The sequence below is a fragment of the Cucurbita maxima genome, unplaced genomic scaffold (genome assembly GCF_002738345.1).
Source record: "Cucurbita maxima cultivar Rimu unplaced genomic scaffold, Cmax_1.0 Cma_Scf00026, whole genome shotgun sequence".
Taxonomy (NCBI): domain Eukaryota; kingdom Viridiplantae; phylum Streptophyta; class Magnoliopsida; order Cucurbitales; family Cucurbitaceae; genus Cucurbita; species Cucurbita maxima.
Window position 1 is genome coordinate 1,504,047 of NW_019272042.1, and position 19,952 is coordinate 1,523,998.

Sequence of the window (19,952 nt, forward strand, 5' to 3'; positions counted from 1 at the left end):
GCAAGGCAAACGATGTGGTTGTATATTCAATAATGTTATTTTCTTCATATTTCAGTGGCCTAATCCGAGATTCCACCTTTATTTGATTCTCTAACTGCTTCTTCAACGCGAGATCACGAAAATACAGTTTGCTTTTGGCTTTCCTTTACAGGAGGTTTCCAGTGGTGGAGAGGCGGTGGCGAACAGCATGCAAGACCGAGAATGATAGACGTATTTCAGACGACCTCACGTCTAGCGTGTCTCCAGTACTTCCGAATGATTCGGAGTTAGCTGCTGCGTTTGTTGAGAGAAAGAAGAGGTTTGTTGAGACTGTTCACTTCTACTCCTATATATTTTTTTGCTTGTTCAAAAACTAGTTAGGATGTAATTTATTCCTTCCTTTCTACTAAGTCGATGGCCAAGTTGTAGTGCACAAGCTTTTATGTCACCGTTGTGATGTGCGTCGAATGGAATATCAATCTATAGCAAGTTTATGTCATCATTAAGTGTGTTCTGTGATCTTATTCTCCCAAAATTTTGTCATCACTAAATGTAATATCGATCTAGCTAGCACATACAGTAGATTTTCTGGTGTTACTGGTTTGAGGATGTGCTAAATATAAGGCATTGTCTGTCATCAGTAAGTGTGTGTGTAGTATTGTTCTCTTCTCACTATTCTTTGTCATCAATTAATGTAATATCAATCTACCACGTGCAGTAGATTAACAGGTGTTGATGGTCTCATGATTTAGTAAATGCAAATCTTTGTCGTCACAATGTGTCTGGTTTAATCTTGTTCTCACAAAGTATTCTGTTATTGCTTTTGACAAAGGCTGAATGCATAACAGAATTATGGAAATATGCTGTAATTAGTTGTTATGTTCGTCAAAATTCAGAAAAAAGAATTTGTGGTCATATAAAGAAAGTTCTCTTCTGAAGTTGGATGCTCAAATGTGATGAGTGCTTGGTACTTCCTTTTCATCCTCCCCTCTCTTCGTCGCTACCAATCCGTCTATATGCAGAGAGGGATCTGCATGAGGCTTTGGTATTCGCATTATTCAGTTATCTGAGGGAAGTGATTCTTGGGTTGATGGCCCTGTTACCCGACATGTCATTGGACTTCATGTGAAGTGGGACACCATCTTTATATGGCCCCTTAGCACATAAAGAGTTATTATTCCATTCTTGTGTTGCCATTAGTTGAACCCAGGCACGTAAAACAATATGCAAGTTTGTGCAGGAGATCTGTTTCCATCCTTGTGCCCAACTTCCTGAACATGGCATAGATAAGCAAGCTGTGATGTTTCCTCCCCCACTTGGTAATTTTGTTTCAATGCGTTATCAGGCAATGTGTGCTTTTTGGCCTCCTGTTAAAGGATTTTACCAATTATCCATGGTCTCTGAGGATAAAGGTGCTTTTTTGTTCAAGTTGTGCCTGATGGAAGGTTATAAAGCTCCTCTGTCTATGGAATTCTGTACTGTGACTATGCCTTTTCCTAGAAGAAGGGTTGTATCTTTCGATGGAACTCCTTCAATTGGAACAGTTTCTACTACCGAGCATTTAGTTGAGTGGAAAATTTTAGCAAGTGGACGAGGGCTCTTGGGAAAAAGTGTTGAGGCAACTTTTTCTGGAACTATTAGGTTTTTCACCCTGGAAAATCCAAAGCTTGCATTCTTCAAGTTCTGCCTCTTCTAGTGTAGAGGAGGCAGATAATGATGTCGAGGCTGAAAGCGCAAGCAATGTGGTCCGTATTGAGGAATTTTTAATGGAGAAAATGAGTAAGAATCTTCCTCCAGTCGAACTAGAGGAGCCATTTTGCTGGCAGGCATACAATTATGCGAAGGTAAACTCGTCTTCTGTACTATTAAGCATTACAACGTTTCATTGCTTAGACTTGAGCTCAATCTTGTTATAAAGTTCTCATGCCAACATTCTCCCCTCATCGCAAGTTGAATGACCTCATTGTTTCCTACCATTATCATATATTTGCTGCCATTATCATTTATTCTGCCATCCTAGAATGTTGTAAACATGTTCTGTCCCCATGGTTCGCGAGTTTCTATACTTTTACTCCAGATGGGTGTTTCAGCGAGTTTAACACACACACACACACACACACATATATAATATATATATAACAACTCAAAAATGGATGGAATGTTGAATTTGTGCAAGGATTGATCATGGTTTTGAAAATATTTTCTCCAACCCATTGTAATTTTTGTATGATTTAATTCCACTATAGATATAGCTTGAATGCCATGGCGTGAAACCTTCTGCATCTTCCTCTTCCTCTTGCCTTTTGCTCGTGTTAAAAATCAAGACATCAAAAAATGATTTTATATAAGTATCTTCGTGTGGTTAACAAGGCGGAAATACTTAGTGAAATGGCCTACTTATCTGTGCTTGTCTGATGGTATGTTGGGATTTTTTGTCTACTTAGGCATTGAACGCACATCTCGTAGATGGGTAATCCCATATTTAGGATTAATGATGGTTGGCTGGTACCAGTTTGAGACAGTGTATAGCAAGTTGACTCAAACGCTTACTTTTTATGGATTCTGATTTCAGGTATCCTTCAAGATTTTAGGGGCATCATTATCAGGAATATCTGTCGATCCTAAATCTGTGAGTTTCTGATTGTGCTATGTAGATTTTATCCTGCTTTAGTAAGCTAGGCCACTCGTTGCGACAGTACTAATGGGTGGATTCGACTGTCAATAGCATGCATTTATCAGTACATATAGATATTAAATCAGTATGGTTTTAGATTTAGTTGACATAAATGAAGTTTCTTTTTCAGAGTACTTGCCCAGATTTATTCCATCCCCATCTTAAGTACATTTACAGCATTTTTGATAGCTCGTTTCTTAACATCCATTTTACCACCCTCCAATAATGCCCTGAATATTTACTCTTTAATTGTCATATTTTCCCCTCTCGCCCTTAGATAGCTTGTTTTCTGTTTTGGATATGGAGTTACTTATAGCTTGTTGAATTATTATAGAGGGTAAAAATATATATATGGAAAATGGTCATATTGGTGGCTGTTAAAGCTATATATATATATAAACGGAAATGATATATATATCCCTAGTCAGTGCTTTGAAGATATACTTTATGCCTTCTCTATATTCTCTATATACTGAAGTCATCGGTATAAACCTTTAGCCAATATTTTTCCTGCATTTTCTCTCTCATATTCTTTATGTTCATATAGATCGAGTGTGTGCATTGTTGTGTGATCTTAACATTCCTTTTATACCATATGGAACTGAAAGTTGTTCCTCAACTCCTTAAACCTTTTTACTCGTTCAGGTCAGCATTTATCCTGCTGTTAAATCTCCAATTGAGATTTTAGGTATGTAATCTTACTATAGTGGGCTACATTTTTTAGTGTAGTATTTGATTCATGTGGTAAGAGGATTAAAAAAAAAAAAAAAAAGAGATTACGAAATGCCTTTTTCACTGTTCTACAAAGAACACTCCATGTTTAAGTTTGCAAAACTTCAAAAAATAAATAAATAAATAACCCTATTATGAAATGAAAAGCATTTCTTGCCTGTTTGCTATAATAATTGTCTGGTTCCTGTTTACTGAGTTTCTAAAAAAAATTTGGTGACCTATTCATTTCATTATTAAATGAACAGGTTAACTTCGGGGGATTACAGTTTGTGGAACACCTTGGATAAGTGTCCGTCTGTTGCCTCGGAACAAATATAACTGGTAAATGCCACAACTTAAAAAGGACAAATCAAATACATACATACATCATATATATCCTTAATGAATTTTATTTTTTGTTCAAGACTTGACGCACCGGTCAACGAACAAATTGCTGCTGCAGAATTCAACTGACAGATAAATCTTTTCGGTGAGTAGAACTTTGCTCGTTTGTATTCTTAGCATTCAAATCTTATTTTACAGGAGCGTATATATTGAGATATTATATTTTGAGAATATATTATTTAGGAATACATCTTAGATATTATATCTTAATATTTTTTCTTTTATGATTTGATTTATAATATACTTTATTTTATTCTCAATATTTAATTAGTTTATATTTTTCTTATGTCTGGTATCCTATTCAATACTTTCGATCCAATTTTATTTCTCATTCTTAATATGGTATCATAGCATTAATCTTGGTATTCTTAAATATCAAAATTTCCTCTTAGGGTTTGGCATCAGAGCCAAAGTCAAACCCTAACTCAATCAGTGAAGCTTTTACAGCCACGATCATCCATCGTGAAAAGTCCAATCGAGTATCACAACAACCACAATTTCCTATTTTCAACCGCTTCCAAACCACCGTCATTGCTTTCGAATCTCAATCATTCTATTAGACCGAGAACTGTGATTAGCAAACTGTTCTCGATCATCAAATATCAAGAATATGTTATAAGAATCTTCAAAGTTCTCACCAAGCTCAAAGGTAGCATATTCAAGATGTTTGTATTTTCTTTCCCAACCTCTCAAGTGATCCAGAATACCGATCTTGGTGTTATTATCCAACTTCAAAACTTTGGATGTTTATTTAATATATTCTTATTATATTCATCACTCTGGTCAATCAAGATATTCACTTGTTTCAATCAAATTAAATGAAACAAATTACCCATCATGGAGTAAATCATTTATGCATAAATCAAGGAGCAACTCTTCAAGTTCTGAGATACATCAAAGGCGGTCTATTTATGAGTTTTGCATCTTTTTGGGAAATTAGTAATTTATTGAGAAGTCTAAAAATGCAAACCAATCAAAGGCGGTCTATTTCTGAATTTTGCATATTTTTGGGAAATTCAATAATTTCTTGAGAAGTCTAAAAATGCAAACCAATCAAAGATAGTTTATTTCTGAGTTTTGCATCTTTCTTGAAAATTCTATAATTTCTTGAAAGTCTAAAAATGCAAACCAACCAAAGGCGGTCAACCAATGTGTCCAGATCATCAGCAAATACTTGTTTAGAGTTAACTTGACAGATATTTTCACTACTGGGAAGACAAAAGTGTTATTGACCTACACTCTCTTCTCAAAGACAACTTAGTGTTATTGACCTGCACTCGTAAAGACAACTTGTTTAGAGTTAACTTGACAGATATTTTCACTACTGGGAAGACAAAAAGTGTTATTGATCTACACTCTCTTTTTTCTGTACTGGAAAGACAAAAGTGTTATTGACATGCACTCTCTTCTCAAAGACAACTTGAGTGTTATTGACCTACACTCATAAAGACAAGTTGGATGTGATTAACATACCCTCTTCAACTTGAAGGGAAATGTTGAGATATAATATTTTGAGAATATATTGTTTATAAAATATATCTTAATATTCTTTCTTTTATAATTTAATTTATAATATATTTTATGCAAACGCGTGAAACGAAGATTTTGAGATTATAATTTTTGTAGGGATTCTTATGTTATTATTCTAAATTTTTGTAAGTGTTCTGATTAGTCATTTCATTGTCTTAATATTTTGATAGGAAAATGTGCTCTTGAAAAAGAGACGATGCACCGACGGAGTTTGGCTGAAAACGGGCGTCAATTACTCCAATTTAGCGCCAAATTAGTGAGTGCTTGAACTTATCTCCATGCGCAAGATAAGGGTAAAATTACCACTCTACTCCTGTTTCCTATTGTACGTCTTTGTTTCGAAAATTATTTTAAATACTTATTTGTTTGCAAATTTTTATAATTCACATTCTTTTCTAATTTAATAATTAAAAAAATAGACATTCACTATTAGGCGGTATTCATCGAATAAATTTCTCGATTTTTTTTTTTTTTTTTTGAGATAATAGGAATTTTATTTGAAGATGGATGAAATTGTACCATCTAAAAGAATCCATACGTGTTTTTGTGGGTCTTAGTATAACAAATTTGTCTGAAAATATACGTATTCATATTTTTCCGCCGCATCGTGCATTTCATGTCATTGACCTTCGTCCCGCTTCTATTTGTCACGTAAGAAGATAGACACATAAACTAATGTAATGATTACGTAAGAACACCAAAATCATTGTGCTCTATTTTCTTTTTGTTAATAGATTATTTATATATTTTATTTTCATCTTGAAGCAGTGTGCACCTACCTGCTTGTCCTGTTCTCGTTAGCAGTGCATGCAGGGAAGCTTTTTGGTACCCTCTAATTGCACTTGTCTGCCTGGATGGTCATCTGGTGCCCCTCACAATCAGCCTCTGGCCTTCTTAAGGTACGCCTCGGTACCTTTATAAATCTTTATGTCTTCCACTTCTGTCTCCAAGCCGGCCATAATAGAATAGAAAGCCGAAGTAGTCAATAAATAACTGTCTGTTTTCGCCTATCGATAAATAGTAGGTTGCTTCCAAGCTCACATAGAGAGAAGGAACAAAGATCAGAGAAAATGATCTTAGAAACGCTAATAATCCAAACATATTTTTCCTGAACTTTCATAGTGTGTCCTCCTTTATGGTTCCCAAACATTCAAGTGATATGTTTTTATGTCTAAATTTTTGTATTTAAAACCTTTCTTATCCTTTTCTTTTTATATTTGTAAATCATTTTATCTAGAATGCGTGTGCTTTATTTTATTATTTTTTTTGTTGGACGATATAAACTTGTAAGCAAGTGCTTGAAAGTGGATAAAGTGAAAATAGATTTATGTTTAATTTTTAAGAAATTGAAATAAAATTTATATGAAAGTTCAGGGTCAAAATAGTATTTTTAACTTATTTTTCTAATTCTATATAATGTAGGTATTTAAAAAAAAATATATATATTTTCGAAAAATTTACTGGCAGGAGATGCACTTATTGTCACAATTGTAGTATTGTAGCAGGGGCAACGATTGTGTGACACTTATTTTTTAACCTAGCGACTATGTTATCGTGAGAAATTTAGACGTCGCGGAAAATATCGACGTTTGTTCGTTTGTGAGGAATGTTTAAGGAAATGTGAGCGTTGAGAGATTTTTGTAAAAAGAGTTCAAGAGGAAAGAAACATCATAGCTTATAATTCATGTAGGAAGAATTGATGACTAGTCGCATCTCTTATAGTATATTTTGGGGTCTTTTAGTCGAGTCTAGACATGATTTTGGTGAACGATCATAAACCCTCGAATTAATAGAGCATGAAATAGTAGACCTATTTAAGATGGAAGCAGGTAAAAGATGTTTAACTCGAACATCTGACATGCAACCATAAACATGGTTTGAACCAACACGAATGCACACTTATTACACGTAATTATTATTAATGATGTTATTTCTTATTTAGAGTTCCAAGATGTGGGCAATGCCACCCTTTTGGATGTTAAATATTCATAGGAAAGAAGGAGAAATCTAAATTGGGGTTTGAGTTGAGACCTCGTGAGAAAAATGGCGGATTTTGGAAAAAGTAATTGAACTTTTGGGTTTGGAACAGAGGGAACGTGATGCCCTCATTGCTAACACTCTCTATTTCCATTATAATATTACTTTCCATATGGCTTTCTCTCTCTCTCTATATATATATATCTCTCTCTCTCCAGGCCCATTATTGTGGGCCCAATGGGGTTTGAAGGCCCACAAAATTACCACAAAACGACAGCGTTTTATGTCAGCAACTTAGTGAAGAGAAAGCCCAAGTGAGCCACTAGGGAAATTACTTTCCTTTAGGCAAAATTTTCGTACTAAATTAAAAATTGTTTTCACTTAAATTTGAGGGAAAACAATTTTTAGGGTTTAGGGTTTAGGGTTTAGGGTTCGTCTAAACATTTTAACGCTCGTGTTTCAATTTTATCAAATTTGACTCTAGACTTTGTTAAATATTGTTAATTCTATTTCTATTCATTTTTCATCAATTTACATACTAATTTAACCTAAAAATATTTAATTTTATAAACTCGTTAATTTCAATAATATTTCAAAAATTGAAGTTTAATTAGTGGAAATTAGCAACCGAATAACTTTGTCAAAATTAACAAATTTTAATTAAAAAAAATTGAAAGTTTTTTTTTTTTAATTTTAAATTGCAACATTCATTAAATTTTGGGATGCCTTTAGAATAAACACCAAATGGTCCAACATCTTTTACCTTATTCTATTAATCTTGTATTTTTTTTTTAATAATTAGATAGTCGATAATGGGAGCTTAAAATATAGTGGATATAGCATGGTCCTCTTCGTGTAAGGATTTTGAACATTCACGTGAAAGGATTTTCAACCATCATTTACCCCTAATTATGGGGAAAGATTCTCGTATTAACTCTTATATCCTCATCGTTTTGCATAGAAAAAAAATATATATATTTTAAGAATAAATAGTCTGACCTCTATTATAAATACTTCTCCACTCTATTAAATTTTTCATTTGTATTTTATAGAATTTCTTGTAACATCTTATATATTAATTTGAACGAAAGTACGAGTATTTTCAAAAAAAAAAAAAAAAAATTGTGGTCAACCGTTCATATATATTAGTTAGGTATATTGGCTTCAAAAAAAAAAATAATAAATAAAATTGGCGTCATAATTTGAGAAAATCCAGAGTCTCCATCAATAAATTTGGCTAAATTATAAGCTTAGTTTATGAACTTTTAGATATAGATATATATTCTTTAAGTTTTTTTTTTTTTTTTTTTTTTTTTTGGGTCCATACTAAACTTTAAGAACATTTAATAGTTTTTTTAACTTTTAAATTTTTTATTTTATTGGTCTCTTATATATTAAAAATATTAAAAATTTTAATATCTATATATATTTATTAATATTGAATGTCTAAAATAAATAAATTTATTTATTATTATTTAAGGTAACAGAAGAAATGTTAATGAGAGAACATAAATGATTGGTTGTAAGAAAAAAAAAAAGACATAACGTGAAGTTCCATAAATAAATAAATAAATAAATAAATAGATATTGAAGTGAAGAGGAGAAAAGAACAAGGCATGGGATGAGAGAGAAGGCACGCTGTTGATAGGCTTCCAGAGCCCAAGGGATAAGGGATAAGATCCTTCCCAAAACTCTCACTAAAATCATACTTGTTTGCGTGGTGTTATCGAGTTAGATTCACATCTATTAGCGTAATTGACAAAATCATGATTTATTAGACTTCTTTTATCCAAAAGTCGGTTGAATTGGATCGGGTCTACACTCTAGAACGTCAAATGTTATAGGTAGTCGGATTCTCTTCCCAAACGCCTAAAAATTTAATTAAATTGAAGAGACGAAAATTTAAACGTTCAACCATTATTTTATTTTATAATTCCAACATTATTCTTAATAAGGCATGCAAGATTGTGTGGCCACCATTATATATTAAATTCTCACTCACTTGTGATCTTTGGTTTGTCTTTCTAAATCTTTCGCCATCCAACAAGGTCATCATAAGATACATGCATGGTCTTGTTTTTTTTTGTCGTTTCCCAAGTAGGATTTAGAGCCTATATATATATATATGACCATAAAATTAATTAATTAATTAATTAATTACTCTTTGAAAGAGAAAAAAAAAAAAAAAAAACAATATACTCGATTGTGCTTGAACTAGTCACAAGAATTGGCTGCAAAACCAAAAATTCTCGGGAACAGCCCAAAGATTTTGTGGACAATGAAATAATACAATATTTTTCAAATTTTCAAAGTTTTAATAATAATAGGTTTGAAGTATATTCTAATTTTAGTTGAAAATTACTAATAAAGTAAAAAATAATACATTTAAAATTTTGAAAGTATTTAAAAATATTATTAATTTTTAAAGATTTAATACTACTCTTAAAATCTTAAAAAAAAAATTAAAATTTAAGGATGTTTTTAAAATTTTTAGGGTATGTAATACATTAAGTTAAATTAAATAAAGTTTCCTAAATTGCAAAGAAATAAGAATTTCTCTTAGTATATAATATCTTTTTACATAATTATAAAATTTGATACCATTTAATGTAATAATATATTAGATATATCGTTTCACTCCATCGTTAGCAGATATTGTTCGCTTTTGATCCGTTATGTATTGTTGTCAGTCTCACGATTTTAAAACGTGTTTATTAGAGATGAATTTTCACACCCTTATAAAGAATGTGGTAGAAACAAAACATTATTTATAAGGGTGTGAAAATGTTTTCTTAGTAGATGTGTTTTAAAATCGTGTGGTTGACAGTGATACAGGACAATATCTGACAATTTTTTTTTATTTTTTAAAAGTTGTGTGATGTTTATCTAATAATTTTAAATTTTTAAATTTTATATCTAATAAATATGAAATAGGTTTAACATTTAATGGGGTTTATGAAAATTTATAATATTTCAAGGCAGCAAATGGGCACATGTGTTTGTTGTTGGAAGTGTTTTAAGGCGTGCAAAATCCGTATCCATATATGGCGGCTATCAGCTAAATTGTTGTAGCACTGTGCCGATTGTCGCACAAACACAAGCGTCGCAAAGTGGGGACGACTTGTCGAACTGAAAAAAGACAAAACAGGGGGGGGTCGTCTGTGGGCCCACTAAGTTGAGCTGTTGGGACACACGTCGGATGATTTTGTGGTTCGGTGGGCCCACTTATGGTGGTTGTCGGGGGTACATACAGCCGATTTGTGGGACCCAGTCATAGAGTTGGAGAAGGAAGATCCATGATTCTTGGGTGTGCTAAAGGCTTATGGTGTTCCCAAAAACCCTAAAGGTTGCCCTTGTGGGCCCCACCGCCCTTTCTGCTTCTCCCACACTAACAAAACCCTAATTATATTTATTATTATTTTTTTTTTTTTAAGATTTAATAAGAAGAGATATTGATAATTAAAAGTAGTTTTTGGTTGACCACTTTTCCAAGAAAATAATAATAATAATAATAATAATAATAATAATACAATTGTATTTATTATTTTTAAAAATTCCACTAAATACTTCACATTATCTATATAGTTAAATTAATAATAATACGTTAATAATTTAAATGTAACCATTTTTTCGATTTGAGTTGAGTTGAATTTTTAGCTACTAATCTAGTCGATTAGCAAGTTGACATTTTTTTGTCAAGTCAACTCCATCAACTAAAAAACAGTGTTACAATCCAACTCAACCCTACCCTATTTTTTAATATTATTAAGAAAATTAAGAACATTTGACTTGTGTGACCAATGTTAGTGATGCGTTGTGACTTGTGAATGTTTAACTTATGAGATTTATGAGATTTTAGTCATTAATATAATATATACCTTAGATAATTAGATTGATGGATTGGGAGCTCTATTCAAATTGCTCAAGTCAACAACTCGACCCATTCAAAATTTCGAGTTGGTCCAAAGAATTTTTTCAACCCAATTTTATATATATATATATTTGTTAAGGTATGATTTTAAGAATATATTTTATTGAATGAACTCGAATCTATTCATTATCTTTGATGTGCTACTAAATCACGAGTCATTCTTTAGCAAACTCGTCATACCCATCTTGATTAAACTCTCATAACGTCTTCTATGCAAGTAAATCACAAGGGAGGCCACGTTAAATTACATGGTTTCTAATCTCGTACTCTATTCATATGCTATTAATGTTTATTCTAAGAATAGAGTGGAGACTAAATTAGAGGCCATTTGTGTCATGGACAGGTGCTTTGAAATCGTGAGATGGATGGTGATACATAATGAGCCATTGCAAGCAATATTTGTTAATGATAGACTTAGGCTGTGACAAATGGTATCAAAGCTAGACACCGTGCGATGTGCCAACAAGGATGCTAAACTCCTAAGGAGGGTGGATTGTGAGGTCTCATATCGGTTGGAGAAGGAAACGAAGCATTCTTTATAAGAGTGTGAAACCTCTCCCTAATAGACACGTTTTAAAACCGTGAGGCTGACGATGATACGTAACGAGCTAAAATTGACAATATTTACTAGTGATCGTAAATAGACTTTAAGTCAACTGACTTGTTCTATAGAGTAAGCTTCCTACGATTAGGTCATGAATCTCGAAAGAGTGTCGTAAATAGGTTATGCATAACAATAATGAAGGGAAGAAGAAGCTTGTTTGAATTGAATTATTGACCTAATCTTGTGGCGTGGAATAGTCTTAAATTAAAAGCTAAGAATTAATGCGACAACCAAATAGGGAAATGACACAGTTTTGACGGCACTCAATCTTGTTGTTCCAAAAACACACTCATTTTACTTCCTTTTCGCTCTCTTCCTTCTCATTTACACTCTAAGTATCCCTTTTCTCTAACCGTGATTTAATCAGCTTTTGATTGTTCGATAGTGTCTCTTACTTATATACTCATGATCTCTCTTCAATTACCTAATGTGGGAAAATAATCATCATCAATCCTTTTCTCGAACAAAGTACACTATTTAGCCTCCTTTGAGAACTCCTTCTAAGTCTCCCTTAACCACTTATTCTCGAGAGCCTTCGAACAAAATATACCATTGAGTCTCCTCTTGTTCGATACTTGAGGATTCTACTCACGTGACTAAGTTAAGATAAAGGTATGACTCTGATACTACGACAACTCATTCTTTAGAGCCCTCGAACAAAGTATACCATTGAGTCTTCCCTTTTCTGACACTTGAGGATTCTATTAACGTGATTACGTTAAGATAAGGGTATGACTCTGATACCACAACAACTGATTCTCTGGAGCCCTCGAACAAAGTATATCATAGAGTCTTTTATTGTCCGACACTTGAGAACTTTATTGACACGATAAGGGTATGACTCTGATACCACGAAAACTCATTCTCTAAAACCATCGAACAAAGTATATCATTGAGCTTTTCCTTATCCGACACTTAAGGTTTCTATTGACATGGCTAAATTAAGGGTACGACTCTGATACCATTGATAGGAACGACACTTCACACTCTAAATTTTTGACCAATTGAATGCTAATTCATTGGATGAATTTTGTTTTTTTAATGTTTCCCTTTTGTGGGTTTGTTATGTTATACATAAATAGAGAGAAAGGGCATGCATTTTGGTACTGTTTTTGGGCACGTCTTGTTTTATTTATTTATTTATTATTAATTCATAATAATAAAAAAAATAAAAATAAAAATTATTTGCTTTCTTAGGAATAGACAGACATGTTCTGTCCCTCACAACTTCGGTTCCTTTCATGGTTTTGTACGGTTCCTTCATCACCTTGTCCCTCTCTCTCTCTCTCTCAAACTAATTATTTATTTTTCTTTTATTTTAAATCACTTAAACTAATTATTATTTTCCTAATTCTTACCAAACTAATTACGGAAATTTTTTAATTTTCATCGTTATAATAAAATCTGAAAATAATAATTATATCAATATAAATTATAAATTTTTACGAATAAATTAATTTAGCCCATTTTTGTAGAATAATATCGTTTTTAATAAATTTGAGCAATTTTTCATTTATTTCATTTTCTGAATTTTCACTACTTATTTATAAATATATATATATATATGTAATAATTTTTCTTGCTATTTCATATTAATTTATTTATGAAAATTAAAGATTTAAATTCATATAATTATTAGTTTGTAATCACATAATTTTAATAAATATAAATTGTTTTTTTTTCGTTACAATTAAAATAATTGGACAATAAAATAAATAAATAAATAAAATAAAATTTAAATTTTTACCCAATAATAGACTTTACAAACAATGTATTTTCCCAAATATTTTATTTAGATAATAAAAAAATTATACAAAGTCACTTCTAAAAGGCAGATTTAATCATTGTTTTGAGACATATAAACACCAATTAAGCTCTAATTTACAAAATTATCCATATTTTAATATTTATTATAAGAATTTATATGATAATGTCCCATAAATCATCATTAAAAAAAAATACTTATAACCAATAACTTCACAAATAAAATAATTAATTGAGTTTATCCAATTTTCTTAATAAAAATAAAACCAAAATGGTGAATAATTAATCAAATTCAAATAAAATTAAAGTTATATGGAAACTTGGATGTTTAATTAATTAACACTAATCAAAGAAATTAATCGAGTGATTAGTTTAGTTTAAACCATCCACTCTAATCTGATATCAATCATTAATTGATGGTTTATGCATTATAATGCTCCCAAATAATACCACCAATTCCTAATTTAAATATTAATTCAAAAAATTTAAATATTTAGCATAAAGTTCTGTTATAAGCGGATTTTGATTTGGGTTTCCAATTCCTAAATTAGCCAATGTGGGGCTCACTCCCAACCATGCTCCCCTCAAACAAAGTACATTATAAGTTCTCAAACAACCTTCCCTTAATGAGGCTCGACTTCTTTCTCTGAAGCCCTCGAACAAAGGGTGACACAATCTTTGTTCGATATTTGAGGATTTTATTGTCATGACTAAGTTTAGGGCATGTCTCTTATACCATGTTAAGAATCACGACTCTTCACAATGGCATGATTTGTCCATTTCGAGCATAAGCTCTCATGGCCTCGTACCATGATCATTCCCTAAATTAACTAATGTGTACACTGAGGTGGATGGTGCTTTTACAACTTCAACCATAACACAATTTTAAGTTTTAATGTCGTTTTTTTTTTTATTTTAACAATTTCATGACGGGCATATTATTTATAATTTAAACACTTAAAATGAAAAGGAATTAACTATAAAATTACAACATTTAAAATATTAATTTATAGTTTAAGAGGCCAAATTAAAATTTTTTTTTTCCTCCAAAAGTATATTATTATTATAACCATAAGCAAAGAAATATAAATATATTTGATGTGGCATTATCATCTCTTATTCACTTCTTCATTATAATGCTCACAATCATTATTCTTGGTTGCCTCATCCGCATGCTCTCTTAACCTCTCTCTCTATATCTCTCTAAGCTTCCCATTATTCCCACCTATAAATTTCACCCTCTCCCATTCTCTCTCCCACCCTCTACTCCAATATTCTCTCTCTCTCCCAATCTCTCCACCTCTTTTAATGGCGGTTTCCGGTTTCGAAGGCTTCGAAAAGCGCCTGGAGCTCCATTTCTCCGGCGACGACCCAGTCTTCCTCAATGTGGGCCTTCGCCAAATCAGCTTCGATTCTCTGGAACAAGTCCTACGCGAAGTCCAATGCACCGTCGTCTCCGCCGTCGGTAACCATTACTTTGACGCTTACGTGTTATCCGAATCCAGCCTTTTCGTTTACCCAACCAAAATCATCATCAAAACCTGTGGGACCACTCAGCTACTCAAATCCATCCCTCCATTGCTCCACCACGCGCTTAATCTCGGCCTTACACTCTCCTGCTGCCGTTACACCCGCGGTAACTTTATCTTTCCTCTGTCACAGCCTTTCCCTCACACAAGCTTCCACGACGAAGCTCTGTACCTTGAAAATACCCTCCCTAACAACCTCTGTTTCCGCAAGGCTTCCATTATGCCTTCCAATCTCCCCTCACATGCTTGGCACGTGTTCTCCGCCTGCGATCAAACCCGTTTGCTTCCTGATTTTTACACGGTGGAAATTTGTATGACGGAGCTCGACCGGACTCTGGCTCGGAAATTCTTCCGCCGTCCCGGAGATGGAAAATCCGGCGACGCTGCCGGAAAAGAGATGACGGAACTCGCCGGAATTAATAAAATTAACCCCAATGCTCTTGTTTGTGATTTTGGGTTTGACCCTTGTGGCTACTCGATGAATGGAATCGACGGCGATCGGTACTCCACGATCCATGTCACGCCGGAGGACGGTTACAGTTACGCTAGTTTTGAGTGTGTTGGTTCGATTTACGACGACGACGACGACGGCGACGGCGAGGATTTGGTTCGGATGTTGAAGAGGGCAGTTCAGGTGTTCCGACCGGCGAAGGTTTCGGTGTCGACGACCTCCGCGTCGCATCGAGTGTGGACGAGGGTGGTCGGAGCAATGGAGCCGCTTGGATTGAAATGCCGGAGTTGTACGGCGGACGAGTTCCCAGCTATCGGAAGCGTCGTGTTTCAAACCTTCACGGCGCGCCGGAAAAAGCCGGTGGAATGCGGCGGCTGTACTAGATAAAAGAAATCAAGGCGGCGATTTTCTAGTCAGGGAGTTAGATGGAATTTTATCATTTATATGCCACGTGGCAAGAGTTCAGAGGATGATGATGTGGATGAATTCAATTGGTTAATGAGAGTGCTGAATGTGGGGTTGACTTGTTCTTTTTTTTTTCTTTTTAATTTATTTCTTTTTTCAGTTTAAAAAAAAATCCAAAAATGGGAAGTGGGGCTTCACATTAGAGATATAGGGATGGTGACGTGGAAGTACCAAGAAGCTTGGGGCCTCGAAAATAAAATATATATATATTAAAAAAAAATCATAAATTTCATGATAATGCACCCCACTTAGCCTTGCCACGCCTAAGATTTTTGAACCATTTTGTGTAGTAGTGGAGAAAAAAAGCCAAAAAAAAAAAAAAAAATTATAATTCTCTCTATTCCCCAAGAAATTACCCTAGTGTACTTAAGAAATTCGAACTTCTAACCTCTTAATCGAGCAATATACATTTATTATTTTTAAAGGTATAACTAATAAAAACCAGACCGAACAGGTTAATAACGCGAATGACTTGACTAAGGTTCACAACCCAATATTTTATTTTCAAGATGAGTTATGTTGAGTAGTCGAATTTTAATTATTGAAAAATATTATACTTATATACAAAAATTCATTAAAATTCAAATATCAAACATTCTTATTTTTTTCATAACAATTTTAAAGTATGGTGTAGATAAGTTATGAACGCTATTTTCAGGTTGGTCGAGTTGTACTGAACCATTAAAGGATTAGGAAAGTAAAAAAAATAAGATTTGATTGGTTTTATTATATAATTAAAAATGTTTTTGTTGCATGATGAAGGCTGGCGTGGAAGGCACCCACCCAAGGCAGCCTATGATGAAAATAGTGTATGGTTTCGTGTCCAGACGTTTTTATCCAACAGATACTCAGCCTGCCCTTTATTCCCCTCTAATGCGTCCTCCACTTTTTTACCTTTTCTTTCTTCTCTTGGGTGGCCGCCCACATTGCCTGCGGCTACCCGCCCTACAACATCGTGCATTTGACCTATCGATGGCATATTATTTCAATTTGAACATGGCTCAACTAGTTGTTAGCTAAGGATCTATGTATATTTGAATCTCTTCAACTAAAGTGTTGGTGAATGAAATAAAATACGGTTGGGTATTTTATTCTCTCGAGCTTATACGTAGGTTATGTTAAAAAAAAAAGAATTTCGACCAATCCACTTATACCTTGAATAGATATCGAAAAAGTAAAGGAACCGAGTGACAAATAGGACTTTGATATCTGTCGTACCACTATCCGTATCGACCCGTTTAGAGAATTCACTTATGCCCTACTAGATATAGAGAGGGAGAGAGGGGATAGGGGTAGGGAGAGGAATGAAATCTAAGTGTGTCAGTAGTGGGAGATATTTGGGGATTGAAATGGTCTCATTTACCTTCCATTTTGTCACTTTGCTTTTGGACGGTTTCTTAGATTCTAAGGGCACACGCCCTTTTGAGGTCAAAACGCTTTTTATTTACGTTAGAAATATTCATTTAACCTACGAGAATTTGCTTCAAAGTATGTGGAGAATTCCCGTTTAAATAGAAATTAGCGAAAGAGTTAGGAGAAATCTTTTACCTATTAATTCAATGAGACAAGGTTAAATTTCCGTCCTGCCCCATGTCACGATCGTACTCTTCAACTGTGTGACATCGTGATCTTGACACACTCACAACAAGTGTGAAGGAGGAACACAAGGCCCATTCACGATAAAAATGAGATACATGTGACAGTTGTTGGTTAGTCCAATTCTTAGGTGGTCAATGTGTTTTGAGACATCAGACAACATCACGATGCGTGGGTCATGTTGTTGGAAGAGTGTCACAATGGAGTTGTTAGTTATGTCGCAACGATTGGACATACACATACAAACAGCGTATGTGGCTGAAGAAGCTTAGATTTTGCACAAGCGATGTTTTGTTGGCAAAAGTTCGACGATGCTACAAAGCTAAGCGAAAAATGATTATGATGCTTGAGTTTCCTTTAAGATTCGTCGTGAGAGTGTCAAGATCACAACGTCGTACAGTTAAAAGTGTACGATCGTATCATCCTGCTCACTTCAAATATGTGTGTACGGGATACTATTTTGTAACGTTGAAAGTTTCTTGTTAAGAAATATTATTAAATTTACTATGAATTTTTTATATTTTTTAATCTAAATTCTATTTTTAAAAAATTATAAATTAATTTTTTTAAAAAATATATTTCCAAAAAAAAAACCCTTAATTCCTTCGGGCTTTTTGTCAAACAGTTACGTGTAAGCGAGGCCATTTGTTTGGGCCCATCAATTTCCCAATGGGCCTAACGGGCCTCAAGTAAAACATATTGGGCTTATCAACTTCTCAAGATGAGTGGGCTTGGCCCAAATTACCTAACTGAAGCCAGTATTCAGCCACCCTAGGTTTTACAAGTATGATAGCTAACAAGATAAATTAATTAATTAATTAATTAATTAATTGCAGTATTTAAAAAAATGACAAAAATTGGAGAAAAAAAGAAAAACATAATATTTTAATATTAATGGAATTTACTAAAGGACTAAAATACCATAAATATTAGATTTATTTGGCTCGTTCTTAATGACAATAGATATAGACTGTTCAACTCGGACCTATATGACATTAAGAACAATTAGATATAGACTGTGTTCTAAAGTAGAGTCGACTAAAAATGATACCTTCGACCATTTTAAAGTGAATTATTTTTTTACCATTTGAATATTGATTTTTTTTTTTTTTATTGTAGGCTCTCATTTTTAATTAATCGAGAAGAATATATATAAAAAAAATAAAAAAATAAGGTATACAAATGATGGTAATAGTAAAAGTTTATTGAAAAATTATAATATATTTATTTTAAAAAGAAGAAAAGTATTAAAATTGAGATTTGAACAAAAAGGCAAAATTTGATGAGAATCTTTGTTGGGATCTTCATAATTGACATTTGATTTAATATATCCACTTCTTATTGATTTTATAGTGTTATATTTATCCAAACATTAAATGGTAACACAAAATCTTGTTGTATAATGAAAGAATAAGATATTGTCGTAAAATTTTCTATTTATTTTTGTTAAGATTCGGACTACATTTTTAAATATTATTTTAAAATTTTTATTAAAAAAAAAATAATCATTAATGAATGTTTTTCATAATCACATGCTCTACAATATAATTTTTAAATTTTTAAATTTTAATTTTAATATTATATTATTAATTTTAAAATATAAAAAATATACGATAGACTCTTTGGTTTAAATATTAAAATTAACTAATTTATTTTTTTTAATATAATCAAAAAGAATATTTTAATATGTGATAAAAATATATTTATATTAAGTGGATGAGACAGGAACAGAGAATATAATCTTGTCTATTTTTTCATTTTCCGTCTAAACGGGATATCCCTTTCTCATTTAGGGCGGGTTCCACAGCCCTGACTCTACATGAGACATCTCTAGCCATAAAACTCGTGAAATAAGGCTCGAAATTTTTGAACCCTAAAAAAATTCACAACAATTATAGACTTTTAACGGTTCATAATGGGACAATGACCAAAACTTGTAGAAATAATATATTTGGCAACCAAATTAAGAATAATTTGGAAATTTCAGTCTTAAAGTGAAAAAGAAAAGAAAAGAAAATTCATTTTTGACCTTAAATTCGTTGAGTTGTTTGAATTTGGCCAATAATTGGCCCACAAATTAATTTTAATGAAAATCAGTATAAAAATATTTATAAATTCATTAATTTTGATAAAAATATATATATATATATATATATATTTCCACACTTTAATACGTCATAAACTCATGGGGTTTTTTAAACGTCGCATAATTTCAATTAAAATATTTTAAAAATAATTAAAAAAAATTATATTATCACATGTGGACGAAAAAAATAAAGAAAAAATAGAATTCTCCATTACCAGAAAAAAAAAAAAAAAAAAAAAAAAAAAAAAAA

General features: G+C 32.6%; 1 protein-coding gene and 1 pseudogene across 1 annotated transcript; both read left to right on the forward strand.

Moving 5' to 3' along the window:
- The first annotated feature begins 1,183 nt into the window (after positions 1 to 1,183).
- LOC111499201 lies at positions 1,184 to 6,638 on the forward strand (annotated as a pseudogene).
- Positions 6,639 to 14,770: 8,132 nt separating this feature from the next.
- LOC111499056 (S-adenosylmethionine decarboxylase proenzyme 4) lies at positions 14,771 to 16,090 on the forward strand. Its single transcript, XM_023150500.1, has one exon. The coding sequence runs from the start codon at positions 14,884 to 14,886 to the stop codon at positions 15,940 to 15,942; it is 1,059 nt and encodes a 352-aa protein (XP_023006268.1). The 5' UTR covers positions 14,771 to 14,883; the 3' UTR covers positions 15,943 to 16,090.
- Positions 16,091 to 19,952: the final 3,862 nt, after the last annotated feature.

Excerpts from the sequence above, each read along its gene's own strand:
- LOC111499056 (XM_023150500.1), top strand. The coding sequence starts at position 14,884 with ATGGCGGTTTCCGGTTTCGAAGGCTTCGAAAAGCGCCTGGAGCTCCAT.